Raw genomic sequence first — 15545 nt, forward strand, 5'->3', positions numbered from 1 at the left:
AGTTACCAAACACCCTCAGTGTCTGGGAACCCCTCCCTGGGCACTTTTTTTTTTTTTTTTTTTTTTTGGTGGTATGCGGGCCTCTCACCGCTGTGGCCTCTTCCATTGCGGAGCACAGGCTCCGGACACACAGGCTCAGCGGCCATGGCTCATGGGCCCAGCCTCTCCGCGGCATGTGGGATCCTCCCGGACCGGGGCACGAACCCGTGTCCCCTGCATCGGCAGGCGGACTCTCAACCACTGTGCCACCAGGGAAGACCCCCTGGGCTCTTTTATTAAGAGCTGCAGCTACCTGTTTTTTTAATACTAGGAGGATTTTAATGAGGTTCTATGTATTTAATCCTTAAAGGATTAGCACCAGTAACAAGATTTAGGTATATAATCTTTTTTTTTTAATGTTTCTATAGCCCACTTTAAAAAAATTTTTAATCATATTTAAGTGTACAGTTCAGTGGCACTAAGTACATTCACATTGTTGTGCAACTCTCACCATCATCCATCTCCCGAATTTTGCACCTTCCTAAACTGAAACTCTGTCCCCATTAAATAGTAACTCCCCATTCCCCCTCACCACCCCCGCCACCGACCTAGGCCCCTGGCATCTACCAATGTACTTTCAGACTCTATGAATTTGACTATTCTAGGTCCCTCGTATAAGTGGAATCAAACAGTATTTGTCTGTACCTAATGTATATTGGAATGCATTTTTAAGGTTAACTTAATATATGTCTTGCAAACAGATTGTACCTTTTTCCCCCCCTGTGCTATACAGTAGGCCCTTATATAATCTTGCTGCAGCTTTTTATTATTATTATTTTTTTGCGGTACGCGGGCCTCTCACTGCTGTGGCCTCTCCCGTTGCGGAGCACAGGCTCCGGACACGCAGGCTCAGCGGCCATGGCTCACGGGCCCAGCCGCTCCGCGGCATGTGGGATCTTCCCGGACCGGGGCACGAACCCATGTCCCCTGCATCGGCAGGCGGACTCTCAACCACTGCGCCACCAGGGAAGCCCTTGCTGCAGCTTTTTAAGATGACGAAATAGGAGTCACTAACCTGGCCTTAGACAGATGAGTACCACAGGCCTATGTTGGAAAAGCAAACTGCCGAGGACAGGAGAGGCCTTTTTCTTGTACCTCCCATCTATTTCAAAAGCCATTTCCCCCAAAATGGCACTATCATGACTCAGTTGGCTCAAATACAAGGACCCAGAGACGTGATCTTCCTTGTGGATGGAGACTTTGAGTCATCTCTGTATCCTACACGCCAGGCACATGGTGGGCGTGCCATTGATGGAGCTGGGTAAGAAGGAAGTTTGAATCATGTGGCATGAAAGCACACAGTATCAGCCAGCGTGACTGAGCAGGGGACGGGAAAGAAGAACCTAAATGTCCTTCCCACTAAATTTAATGCAAGAGAGTGGTCAGCTAACAACATGGCTCGCTGGCAGACTGTTGGGGGCCTAGCAGCCCCTAGCATTTTCATAGTGAAGGTGTGTGAGTCATTTCTTAGAGCTGTGGGCAAGCTGCTACAAAGCTGACTCACTCGGGAAGAAAACAGCTGTAGAAATAAAGTGAGAGCCCTCTTTGCCCACCATATGAATTTGCCTTGTCTTCATCTTTGAAACAAAGATTTTTGCAAATGAGTGCTTTTGGCTTTGTTTCCCGGGGTATAGGATGCTGAAAACTGCCCTCTTCTGTCTGAAGGTTAAATATTCAGATCTCATCCTGGAAGCACAGACCTGTCGACCCTCCTCTACAGTTCTGCTCGCAGTATTACTCCCCAACCTGTCCCCTAAACTCTGGGCCCCTCCCTGGGCACCCTCTCAAAGCTCGATGGCTCTCAGCAGATGGTCTTGTCAGATGTTTTACTAAGATGCTTGAGCTTCTGCAAATTCACTGCCTTCGCTTCCCATTCTCCCTCTCTCTTCACCCACCTCCCCTCCCTCCTCCCTTCCCACAGTGTCCTTCTGCCATTATAACACTTGACTGTTGCAGAGGCAACAAAGTTCCTGGTTGTCATCTGGAATCATGAATACAATTCTAAGTGTAGTCTGCATCACAGATGTAGAGAACAAACGTATGGACACTAAGGGGGGAAGTGGCGGTTGGGGGGAGTGGTGGTGGGATGAATTGGGAGATTGGGATTGACATATCTATGCTAATATGTATAAAATACATAGCTAATAAGAACCTACTGTATAAAAAATAAATAAAATTAAATTTAAAAAAACCCAAAATGGAGTCTGCATCAATTAAAATGGTAGACATGAAAAGCTTACAGAAACATTTATGTTCATGATCTAATCAAATATCTTCAGCTAGATTGAGCGGTTACTTCTACTTCTAACAAAGTAGAAGTTTCTTAAAAATCACTGTCTGCAACTCTTTGTGGCAAAATGCCTTGGATCATGTGGGTGATCTCTACAGCATGCTGTATAGAGGGTGACCATACACCTTAGTTTGCCTGAGAGAGTCCTGGAGTTTGTTTGTTATTCTGATGCAGTTGTTAGTAAGGTACTTTTTCACTCTCATAAGTGACCCAGTTGGGTTGCTAAATTATATGGTGACCCCAGGTACAGGGCTTCCCTCCCTTCTAAGATGGAAATGCTATCCCCTAAGCAAGGCAAAATTTTCTGATCTTATATTGAGGTTCCAAAAGACAGTTTAAAAAAAAATCCAGTATTAAACCCAATTGGACATTAATGAGCTCCTCCTCCAAGCAATAGAAGATGATGCTGTGTGGGCTTCCCTGGTGGCGCAGTGGTTGAGAGTCCGCCTGTCAATGCAGGGGACATGGGTTCGTGCCCTGGTCCAGGAAGATCCCACATGCCGCGGAGTGGCTGGGCCCGTGAGCCATGGCCGCTGGGCCTGTGCGTCCGGAGCCTGTGCTCCGCAACGGGAGAGGCCGCAACAGTGAGAGGCCCACATACCACACACACACAAAAAAAGAAGATGATGCTGTGATTTCATGTACTTCTTCTCAGCTTGATGTCTAATGTAAGAAAGCCAAATGTTTAGAAATAAGGGAAGAGCCCACTTCATTGTTTAAACTCACAGGAAAAGGCAATTTAAATCGTTTGAGACCATTTTCAATGTCAAAATGTCCTAGGTTGGTGTTCGGTCATAAGTTCTTAGGAGGTTCATGATTCTAAGGGACTCAGTCACCTTATGGGGGCCAATGCAAGGTTATTATTTTTATTCCTTTCATCTGATACAGAAAAGACTTTAAAAATCTTAAATTTTTTCTCTAATCAAGATCAAACTCATAGACCCTTTGTCACTTGGCTCTTAACTTTCTGGTCATAAGACTTCAAGGTCAGTCTTAGAAATGGAGGTCAGAATAACCACAACTGGATCATTCTGGTTTTTAGTTCGTTTCCTTGGCTGGTGGACTTGATCCAGCTCTACTCTGCTCTGAATATGAATACTAGACTGCTGGGATAAGGCATTTAGCCAAAGACAAAGATGGAGCAGAATATTTCCTGAATTTACTGGTCCCCTGCAGCATCACTGACAACATGACATATTCCTAACACTGCCTAGGTTAGAAAATCAATTAAGTCCATTGTTCACTACCGCAGTGTTCCAATTAAAGATTAGGCTCTGTATGATAAATACACTTCAAAAAAATCTTCAAGACTTCTATGCTTTCCTTCATTTTCAAGTGTTATTCACTGATCTCATCCAGAAGATAGGGTTATGGACCCCCGGTCTGTTCCAGCAAAGTATCGTATTTAAATAAGAAATTTAAAAGACTGATAAATTCTACTCTTGTGGGTTCTACTAGTCACCCTAACAGTTTCACATTTTGTCTTTGGTCAGATCAGATAATGTCATGTAATTCATCAAAAGGGAAATCTTTAATATCTGCTGGTTAAAAAAAAAAATCTATGAACTATTCTGAGGCAAGTGGTGAGGAATTTTTTTAAAGAATGAAAATAATTTTTAGAAAGTTAAAATATAGCTAATAAGCATGTACTACAATAAAAACAACTTGCCAGCACTGATTTTGAATATAGAAGCCAGTAACATTGAGCTGGAGGTGTGTGACCACCCTCCCTACCCCCAGCCTGGGCCCACCAGATTTGGCAAGGAGCCAGTACTGAAGGTTATGAAGCTGGAAAGCAAGCACTGCACCCTTCAAAATAACCACCAGGGCCTTGCCATACCTGTAAAAAGAGTCATAACTCAGACCAAGCTCAAAACAGAAATTTATGCTCAGGGAGCACTGCTTCTCAAATTGGCCCTTATGACAGTTCACAGGCAGTCAACTGTTTGAAGCCGACATAGAGGCTAGGACATTTAATTGTTCAAGTAAACTTTCGCCTTTTCTCCTCTAAGTGGGCTCACAGAAAACACAAAGTAAGAGTGAAAGACTAATAAAGACAATAATCATTGGCATTTACTGGTATTTGCTGGGCCTCATGCTGTGTACTTTTATATTAATGCTAACTTCCCCAACTGCGGAATTCAAATTCCCATCTGTTGGACTCTAAAACACTGCCTTTTCCTTATGCAGGCATTTCCTGAGCAACTCTCTCTCAGTGATACGCTAGATGCAGGAGATTAACAAGAACATAATATAAAAATTGAATATTAAAATCTGGCCCCTGTCCTTAAAAAGGTTGCTGTTGGTAAATATTCTTTTTGGACAAGCCCAGCCAGTAAGTGCAGACTGATTGGGACTATTTCCCCCCCTTCCCTCGATGGTGAGCTGTTCTTCACTAGAATGGGAGCTTCAGAAAAGCAGGGACTTGAATTCCCGCCTGTATTCTCATCACAGGGTCTGGCCTCATGAATGTCTGTAGGATGTGAGATAAACAAAAACCAGAGCCCAAACCCAACAGGCCTGTTTCTGTGGCTCTGAGAAGCTCCTGGCTGCTCTTTTGCCTTAAACCTAAAATGTATCTGACTGGGAACTATTTCCTTACTCCTTAGAAGTATCAGCAGGATGCAGTCCCTTACATGGAAAGGCTATGTAGCCTGTTGTTCAAAAGCATGGACTCCAGGACTAGACTGCCTGGGATGGAAACCTGGATCACCCACTCATCAGTTTTGTGATCTGGAGCAAATTACTCAACCTTTTTTTAAAAAAAAATTTTATTGGAGTATAGTTGATTTACAATGTTGTGTTAGTTTCAGGTGTACACAGCAAAGTGAATCAGTTATACATACACACATATCCACTCTTTTTTAGGTTCTCTTTCCATCTAGGTCATTACAGAGTATTGAGTAGAGTTCCCTGTGCTATACAGTATGTGCAAGTTACTCAACCTTGCCGGGCCTCAGTTTCTTCATCTGTAAAAGGGGGATGACTGATTTAATACATCCTATAAAGTACTTAGAACAGTGCCTGGCACACAACAAGTGCTATGTAAGCGACAGCTACTAATAACAACAGTAATGACCACTACCACTATAGTGGGGACAAATCTTTTTAATGCTCAACTATCTCCCTGCTCCCCTTTATTCTAATAAGCAATATCATAAATAGGAAATGAACACTACGACAGAGGTGATACTGAGTTGAGGTTAAGAATCACGCAGTTTGAATGCTGGTCCTACCACCTACTGGTTGTGTGACCCCAGGCAAGGTACTTAACCTCCCTGAGTCTGGGAAGTGGGGAAACTAACGCCTACCTCCGGGGCATCAGGAGGATCAACGGAAGTAATACCCGTGCATGCTCAGCACATGCCTGGCACTGTTACTGTGAGATAAATGGTAACTGCTGTCATGCAGGATTTTCCTTAATGAATTTATCTTTCAAAGGCAGCACTAAGGATTCATGTGATTCTAAGTCACAAGAATGTAAGGTTATCCACTTAGGAAATTCTTCTGTTCAAGAGATCTATTTTCAACAATTTCTAATCACATCAGCAAAGATGCCCAATAACAAGGGATTAGTGCTTACGTGGTTTAGAACAGAGTTAGTTTGATAAGTGGGAAAAGGTCTTTTGCAATTTTCTCAGAAAGAGAGGTGTGTGTGTGTGGGAAACCGGAAAAGAAGAATGAGGGCTTCATGCTGATGCCCTCTTTAGTTTTCTCTGGTCAAGATCACAGTTTCCAAAGGCCAGAAGAGTATCACAGTGACTGGAAGGCCTGCCATCTGCTCCAGAGCGACACGGTTTACATGAGGACAGGTCATACAACCATAAGGCACACCTGTTTGAGACATGCTAGTCTGTACAACATCACCTTCCATCCACAAACTGGCATTTCACACCCTTCCTCTCAGTCCTCATTCAGGCAACACTGACCTAGTGACCACTTTCTATGGGCCAAGCAGGGTTCGAGGCCCTGGGGGGCTAGAACAGGAGCACAAAGTCCCCAGGCACTTGTGGAGGGGAATTGGGGATGGAGAGACAGGAAATAAACATGTATACAAATACAACATTTCACCAAACCATACGTGCCTTGAAGAATGTGAAGAGGGAGATTAGACAGAGAATGACTGGGGGCGAGGGGAGTCTTGGAAGGGTTCTCCAAGAAGGTGCCATCTTGGTTGAGTCCTGCATGACAAGGTGAAACCTGGTGAGACAAGAGAAGGGCCCTCCACACAGAACTTGGGCAGAGGTCAGCAGGCCCCTCAGGCCAGTGCCTGGTGCCCACGTATGTTCTGGATGGGCTGTGCCATGTCCCAGGGATCAGGACCCCCTTCATGTCACATCCAGTTACCCCACATGGAAGAGGCTGACTTGATTGGGTCTATTAAAAGTGAAGGGAAGGAGGGACTTCCCTGGTGGCACAGTGGTTAAGAATCCACCTGCCAATGCAGGGGACACAGGTTCAAGCCCTGGTCTGGAAAGATCCCACATGCTGCGGAGCAACTAAGCCCGTGCGCCACAGTTACTGAGCCTGCACTCTAGAGCCCGCGAGCCACAACTACTGGAGCCCATGTGCTCTAGGGCCTGCGTGCTGCAGCTACTGAAACCCATGCACCTAGAGCCTGTACTCCACAACAAGAGAAGCCACCGCAATGAGAAGCCCGTGCACCGCAATGAAGTGTAGCCCCCACTCGCCGCAAACAGAGAAAGCCCGCACGCAGCAACGAAGACCCAACACAGCCAAAAAAAGGAAAAAAAAAAAAAGTGAAGGGAAGGAGATTTAAAAGAGGCTTAAGAAACCGTTGAGACAACTGTAATATATGGGACCTGATTTAGATCCCGAATTGAGCAAACTGTAATTAAAAAGGAAAACAACAAAGGAAGAAGTTAGCTGCGGAAACTGAACTGCCATGAAGGAATACTGTTAAAGTTTTAGGTGTGATGATGGTACCGTGCTATGTTTATGTTATGGACTGAATTGTGTCCTCCCCAAATTCATATGTAGAAGTCCTAAGCCCCAGTACCTCAGAATGTGACTGTATTTGGAGACAGGGCTTCTAGAGAGGTAATTAAGTTAAAATGGGGTCATTAGGGTGGGCCCTAACCCAATATAATTGGTGTCCTTATAAGAAAAGGAGATTAGGGCTTTCCTGGTGGTGCAGTGGTTAAGAATTCACCTGCCAATGCAGGGGACACGGGTTCGAGCCCTGGTCCGGGAAAATCCCACATGCCACGGAGCAACTAAGCCTGTGAGCCACAACTACTGAGCCTGCGCTTTAGAGCCTGTGAGCCACAGCTATTGAAGCCCGCACGCCTAGAGGCTATGCTCCGCAACAAGAGAAGCCACTGCAATGAGAAGCCCGCACACCGCAATAAAGAGTATCCCTCGCTCCCTGCAACTAGAGAAAAGCCCATGTGCAGCAACAAAAACCCAACACAGCCAAAAATAAACAAATAAATAAATTTCAAAAACAAAACAAAACAAATGGTATGGATATTTGACAAAAAAAAAAAAAAAGAAAAGGAGATTAGGACACAGACAGAGACACAGACATGGACACACAGAGAGACAGCCCAAGGAGAGAAGCCTTTGCAAACCTTCCAACAGTTTGAACTTAGACTTCTAGACTCCAGAACTGTGAGAAAATACATTTTTTTAATTTAAGCCACCCAGGCTATGGTATTTTGCTTTGGTGGCCCTAGCAAACTAAAACAGTTTACAGAGAGTCCATGTACCTTAGCATCACATTGAAACAGTCACAGATGAGATAATAGGCTGTCTGGGACTTGCTCCAAAACAATCTTGGAAGGGGGATGCAGGGAAGGTGTAGTTTATGGATGAAATAAGATTGGCCAGAAGCTGAGTACTTGTTGAGGTTGAGTGACCGGTACAGAGGGGTTTATTGTGAGTTCATTTTACTATTCTCTCTACTTTTCTATACTTTGAACATTTCTGTAATAAAAAGGTAAAAGAAAAAAACTGAAGAGGAAACAAAGAATGTGTAAGACCTACATCTGTGGCTCTCAGCCCGGGGCGGGGGGAACCTTACACTCCTGGGGGCTGGCCCCTGGCCTTGGTATCTTTCAGAAGTTCCCCAGGGGAATTCTAATGTTGATAACCACTGAACTAGAAGTTCCTTATGGGAGAAATAAAGGAAGACTTGAAGGGAAGTTCCACATTCCTGGATGAGAAAACACTATTAACAACGAACTTTTCCAAGTTAATTTATACAATAAAATTTCTATTCAAAAATTGTGATACAGTGTGTAAGAGTTCACCAAAATCTACTTTCCCTCTCTGGGAACAACACACCTCCCCCACCCGACTGAAGTTAGACTTGACCATGTAATGTGCTTTGGCCAATAAATTGTGACCTCTACGGGTAATGCTCCAGATTGGGGCTGCTCCATGAGCCTGGATGCTTGAGTGAGGATGGTGATGGGACATAGGACACCCCCGGCCAAGCCAGGATGGATTTGCCATGTGAGGAAGACATAAATCTTTGTTTTTAAACCAGTGAGATTTGGGGGTTGTTTCCACAGCATAATCGAGTCCATCTTGACTGGTACAGAAATTCAACACAGAACTTGACAAAATAATTCTAAAGTTCAACTGAAAAAATAAACACGCAGAGAGACGAAAGCACACGCTGAAGAAGCAATGGGTCAGGGTGAATCCTATCAGATATTAGGCCATATCACAAAGCAACAGTAATTAAAAATGAATGATATTAGGTGTAGAAATAAAAGTCGACAAATATATTTATACTGAAGTACAGAAAGTCCATAAATAGGCAACTAGTCAATACAGGACTAAGTGTGATGAAGATTTTTCAGTTCTAGCTTGTTAACAGTTGAGCTGCCTCACTTTACCAGTGAAAAGTAACAAACATAGGCTTTGCTCTAATGTATCAGGCCACCTTTGTTGAAGGATTGCTCCTTATTCACCAGTCCAGGGAAACATTTATTAAAAACCCATTCTTTTATTTTTATTTTTTAAAATTGCAGTATCGTTGATATATAATATTATATAAATTACAAATGTACGATATAGTGATTCACAATTTTTAAAGGTTATACTCCACTTATATTTATAAAATATTTGAAAATACTCCATGTTGTACAATATATCCTGTAGCTTTTTTTTTTTTTTTTTGGTCATGCTGCACGGCCTGTGGGATCTTAGTTCCCCAACCAGGGATTGAACCCTCGTCCTTGGACTCCTGGACCACCAGGGAATTCCCCTTTATAGCTTATTTTATACCTAAGTATAAAATAAGAGGTTTCTACCTTTTAATCCCCTATATTGCCCCTCCCCCATTCCCTCTCCCCACTGGTAACCACTAGTTTGTTCTCTATGTCTGTGAATCTGCTTCTTTTTTGTTATATTCACTAGTTTGTTGTATTTTTTAGATTCTACATATAAGTGATATCATACACTACTTGTCTTTCTCTGTCTGACTTATTTCACTTAGCATAATGCCCTCCAAGTCCACCTGTGTTGTTACAAGAGGCAAAATTTCATTCTTTAAAAACCCATTCTTTTAAACTAAAGTCACATCAATAGCACTTAAGGAAGCACTAACACCTTCTCTAAGCTACCAAAGACATTTTTGTTTGGATTTCAAGTGCCTTAAGTTCTGGATTTTTGACCTCAGGTCACATTTGTTTGACCTAACTAACCGATGGTTAAACAATGCACCTCAACAGTTAAAAGATGTACTGATAAACAAAAGAACTAAATAGCACAGCTAGAAAAATCATCCATATCTTTAGGTACCTGTCTTTCTGGAAAACTACTAAAATATAATAAACTATAGGAATTTATTTCTAAAATTCTGATGAAACAAACGGTTGACGACAACAACAAAAAAGGAAAGTTAAATTACTATGAAAGATGTGGGTGCTGAGCTCACCCTAGATGGACTCACTTCACCCCACGGATTTTCCTTTCTCAAATTCTGCTCGCCAGCCCAGATGAGCCACTCTCTTCAAAGGCAGCCGTAGGGCTGTTTATCCCACAGCCCCCATCTCTCTATTTTTGAGCTCCAACCCCTCCTCACCTTGAGGACCCGGTTCAAATGCTTTTTCTGGGAGGACCCTTCCTTCCCCGCGTGACTCCTTGCCTACGGAGACAGGCTGGATTCTCCATCCTGCTGCTGCACGCCCACCAGACGCTCTCAACGGATGCACTCATCATACTGTATTGTAATTATTATTGATATTCCCATCTTCCCCTGAAGAACACATCTTATTTATCTGGGCCACACAGAGCATTGCTAATCTCTCACTAGCACTAATGGATCTTCAAGTATTTGAATAAGTCGAACATTTCGTAAGTGGATACTATAGGTTAGGCACTCAGTTGCCTGCTAAGTCCTTAGTGACCCATATTTAATTGTAAAACTGTAACCCCCACTTTGCAGTTGAAGAACCTGGAACTGAGGTTAAGCAAACTCAAGGTAACACAGCTGGCCAGTGGCAGGGCTGGGGTAGCCTCTCTGTGACCACGTCCCACACTGAGGCGACTCGTCTCTGCTCCTTTAGCCACCAGACTCCTCGACTTGTGTGCAAGTGCCCCCCAGTCTAGTCTCCTGTCTCTACAGCTCAGCACTCTGAGGGGCGGGGGCCTGGACTGCACAGGCCTAGCTCCTCTCCTAGGATTCTGGAGGCCGGGGAGGCAAGATTCAGGCTCTTATATTGGCTATTCCACTTACAGGCTCTCTCCCTGCCCGAATTACCTAAACTCTCTGTGCTTCAGTCTCTCCATCACAATTTCACTCACTGCCTCAAGGGCTGCTATGGAGATGGAAGAGATCACATCCATGGGAAACGGCGGTACTGTGCTGGGCACACGTTAAGTGTTCTCGCTGGCATTTCTTGTCTTGTTGGCACTTCATGCTGTTAGGTAGCACTCCCGTCCCAGGCCCTGCAGCCAAGCCACACTTCCCCATCCTCTACTTGTGCACCCGAATTTGTATATCCAAGTACAGGACCTTATAATTGTTCTCCATTGTTTTCATTTTTGTTAGATACTGCCTGTTTCTGCCTTTTGATCCAAACCTGTTTCTCACTTACTCACTACTCCCCATGTGCCTGCGTTATGTGTAAATCTGGAGCTTCACCTGTATCTTCAAGCTACTGACCAAACTGTTGAACAGAAGGGAGGCTATAAAATGGGTGTCTTTAGGTGGGAGTGCACACGGAGGAGCAGTGGGATGGGAGCCCCCAGCCTGGCACAGAGCAGGTGCCCCCCGCTCACGCTTCCTTACCCACCCTCACATGCCACGAAGGGTGGAAAAAACTGGAGCAATATTACTGGAGGACAATCTGACAATATGTACAGACGTGCATAAAAAATGCTGACTCTGAAATTCTACTCCTGGAAATTTACTCCCAAGAAGACATTAAAGAGAAGAAAAAAGTTCTATGCAAAAATATTTATAGCATCATTATTTAAAATGCTGAAAAACTTTAAATAACCTAAGTGGCTACAAAGAGGAATGGTTAAATAAACTATAACAGGGTAATCACAGCAATGTGGCTCTTTAAAAAGATTAAATGACTATGCATCTTTATGTTAGTGAATATAAAGTTATTTAAATTAAGTTACCATAGATATACACATTATGACTGCATCTAAATAAAAACTATGTGCACACAGATAAAAGAATGGGAGGATGAAGAAAGAGAAAATTAGTTATGGTGAGATTATAGATGTAATTTTCACTTGTTTCCCATGAATACACCTTGTAATTGATGTGGTTATAAACACCACAAATGCTGGTACATATAAAGACACATATTTTAAGTGTTTATTATTTATGTGTGTTCAGTTAATCTGAAGGGAGAGTTAAATAAGATTTAAGAAGGAGCAGTCCAGAACACAGAGCCTTACCTAACAAAGGACTTCAATGAAACGCAAGAAGCATTTGTCTAAATATGAGATCCGATTCCCGTCCTCAAGCAGCCTGAAACCCACTGAGTTGTTAATGTGCCAGACTCCCTTCCCACTAACATCCACATGCCTCATCACAGCGCTGGCCTGCCAGTCACAAGAGTCCTGAGGAATGAGCGTCAGGAGGGCATAGTGATGAAGGGCATTAACTTACCATCAGGGGGCGCTGTGCAAGACCTTCCCCTGTGAGCTTTAGTTTCTGCCTCTGAGATGGGCTGAGATAGGGGTTGTTCCAGTGCCCAGCTGAGAGGCTGATGTGAGGCATGGCTTTGCAAATGCCCAGTACACGTGGGCTGCTGTTACAATTGTGTGCCCCACCAGCTCTTGCAGATGGGCACAAATTCTAAACTTAGAAAAGTAAGGCAGAAGCAGAAGTAGCAGCACACTTGGAGTGGGAACAGAAATAAGGGGTTCTCCACTTGGCTGTGCCCCAAGCTTACCGTAGGTGAACATGCGTGGCGAGGTCAGTTCAATGTTGGGCAAGGCGCCCAGGTGGTTCAGCACGGCACACCGATAGCCATTTTTCTGGGCGTAGTCAACGAAGGTGCGGATGTACTGCTTCTCGCTGTGATTGGCAATTCCAGGGCAGATGACCATGGTAACATCATCTATATGGTGGAGGAGGAGATTCCAAGATAGCCAATAAATAGTGACATGATAAATGGTCACAACTACACTTCACTGACTTAGCCAACAGTAGGAGAGAATTTAACAAACATCCTGTCACTCATTTCTCTGGGAAAGAACATTTTTCCCTTCTAGCTGGAACTCTCTATAGCAGTGCTTCTCAAATTATTTGTGGTGAAGGGTCAGTTTTTAAAAGTTCCAATCCATTATGGACAGATGCTTTTGAAAAATAAAATACAATCAAAATTAATTACTAGAAAAATGAAATAATTCAAATCTCAATTTTTAAATTATTAGATTCAATGGATATAAAATTGATCTGTCAAATTCTTATACAAGTTTCCAAGCATTACTCTTAATTTCTATATGAAATTCTGTATGAATGAATGAATGGAAAAATAAAAAGCAGTGTTTGCATAGACCTCTTTGATCCAGCAATTTTACTTTCAGGTATTTATCTTACAGATACACTGTACATACACAAAACAATATATCTACAGTATAGATTGTAATACAAAAGACTGAATATAACATAAATTCTAGAAATAGGGGTCTGCTTAAATAAATTTTTGCATATCCAAATGATGAAATATTATGTAGCCCTTAAAAATAATGAGACATCTTTACATACACTGATATGGCAAGCTCTCTAATATGTATTAAGTGGAAAAAGCAAGGTGCAGAAAAGGATTATGATATGCTACTATTTGTTGGGGGGAAAAGACATCTATGTTTATAAACGCATCCACTAGCTCTGGAATCATACACAAGAATCCTAACAGTGGGTACCACTGTTAGGGTGGGAGAGAGACTTACACTTTTACTGTATATCCTTTAGTACCTTTTGAATATTCTATCATGAGCATGAACTACCTACTTAAAAATATGAATATGTTTTTCTTTAAAAGAAAAGTGGTGTTTGGGTTATTAAATCTAATCATAAATTTTCCTTCTGAAAGTTAAGATAAAAACAATTTTAAAATTCTTATGCAATATGCATAAAGAAACTTAAAATTTTTTATAAACCTTGACCTTGTAATTCCAATTCTTGGAATTCTTGGAGTCTTGCCTTAAATTTTATGAGTAAGGATGCTTATCAAAGGATTATTTGAGAGCAACAAAATTATAAGCAAGCTAAATGTCCAAAAACAGAACGATTAAATTATGGTATGACCACATTGGAGACTACTAAGCAGTTGTTAGACTTTTGTTATTGAAGACTTTTAGACTTTTAACAATATGGGGAAATATTTATATTATAATTTATAATATAATGTGTAGTAATTTAAATTTTAGAAAAACTTTGCATAGAACCGAAGGTAAATGGAACAAAACGTTAACAGTGGTATGCTGGGTGTGGGATTACAGATGATTCTTTTCTTTTTTTTAAATGTTTCTACATTATCTACATTTTCTATGAGTGAGTATTTATTCCTTTTGTTGTCAGGAAGAAATCATTAAAAAGGATAAATGGCTGCTTTTCTTAGAGCGTTTCTTGGAAGCATTTCTGCCTTCCAGAACCACCTTCATCAATCCTGTCTGGGCACAGGGGTGATAGAAAGACAGACAATCACAAAAAAGGATCAGTTTCGTCCTTTTCAACTTTCCACCTCAGTCCTAGAAGAGCAGGTTAAATTAAATTGCTTAAATTTTGTGCTTTAATAGTACAAGAAGTCAGAGCGTTAGAAGCAAGGGAAAAAATATTTAACTTTTTTTAAATGGTAGAGAAATAAATATTTGAAAGATCAGCTACAAGGCTTAGAAACACAATGTGAACTCCTAATCTATTCATTTATTCACTCCTTCTGTGACTGTTTATTCGACTCTGGGGATTCCTACATTCTAGCAGACAGATGATAAACAACTATGCAAATAAGCTCAGAGAGTGGCAGGTACCATGAAGAACTAGAGCAGGAAGGTGTGATCGATTTCCTGGGAAGGAAACACTAGTTAGAGGAGTCAGGGACCATCCCTCTGAGGTGACATCGGGGCTGAGTGCTAAATGACAAAGAGGCAGTCATGTGAAGGTCTGGGACAAGCATTCCAGACAGAGGGAACATAAGCTAAGTGGTCACTAGCTACTCAGAGGTTCTAAGTGCTTTAAATAGCTGAGAGCTATATTACATTTACTGGAATTTACCCCTAAAAATTGACTGAGCTCCTGTAAAAAACTAGGTGCCTTTGAATACTACAGAACTCAAAAGACATGTCCTCTTCCAGTAGGAACAGCATTCAAAGGATGCAGCCATCTAACTCCACTTCCTCAGAAGTCCTCATTGTGAAGCTTTTTATGAATGTTTACTGTGCAGTCTGCACAGAGCAATGAGAGTTTTATCACCAGTAGAAACCGTGGTTGTTTCTGAGATATAGGTGTCCCAGACCTCTGGAAACCTAAGCAGAGGGTATATGAGAGCCTTTGTTATCTGCTGTTGTCCAACAAACAAGACCAGCTACACTGCATCTCTAAGCTTCAGTTTCCTCATCAGTAAAGTAGGGATAATAAGGCACTAACTTCTCGGGGTTGTTGTGAGGATTAAATGAGATAATAGCACACATAAAGCACTTAGAATAGTCCAGCTTCTGTTGCTGTCATCAAACCAGAGGCCTGGTCCTGGGCTCCAAGTTCTTATACCAA

The 15545-nt window shown here is 42.3% G+C and overlaps 1 protein-coding gene across 1 annotated transcript in view; it reads right to left on the reverse strand.

The window, feature by feature from the left end:
• Positions 1 to 15545, reverse strand: part of ABHD2 (abhydrolase domain containing 2, acylglycerol lipase) — a gene marked incomplete at its 5' end in the record, with an annotated part of 69284 nt that overhangs the window by 21747 nt on the left and 31992 nt on the right. Inside the window, one exon of the mRNA XM_079700265.1 lies at positions 12724 to 12891. Within this exon, the coding sequence (XP_079556391.1) occupies positions 12724 to 12891 (168 nt within the window). The remainder of the gene's footprint in view (positions 1 to 12723; positions 12892 to 15545) is intronic.

Source organism: Hyperoodon ampullatus (genome assembly GCF_949752795.1).
Source record: "Hyperoodon ampullatus genome assembly, chromosome: 3".
In the NCBI taxonomy this organism is placed as follows: Eukaryota; Metazoa; Chordata; class Mammalia; order Artiodactyla; family Ziphiidae; genus Hyperoodon; species Hyperoodon ampullatus.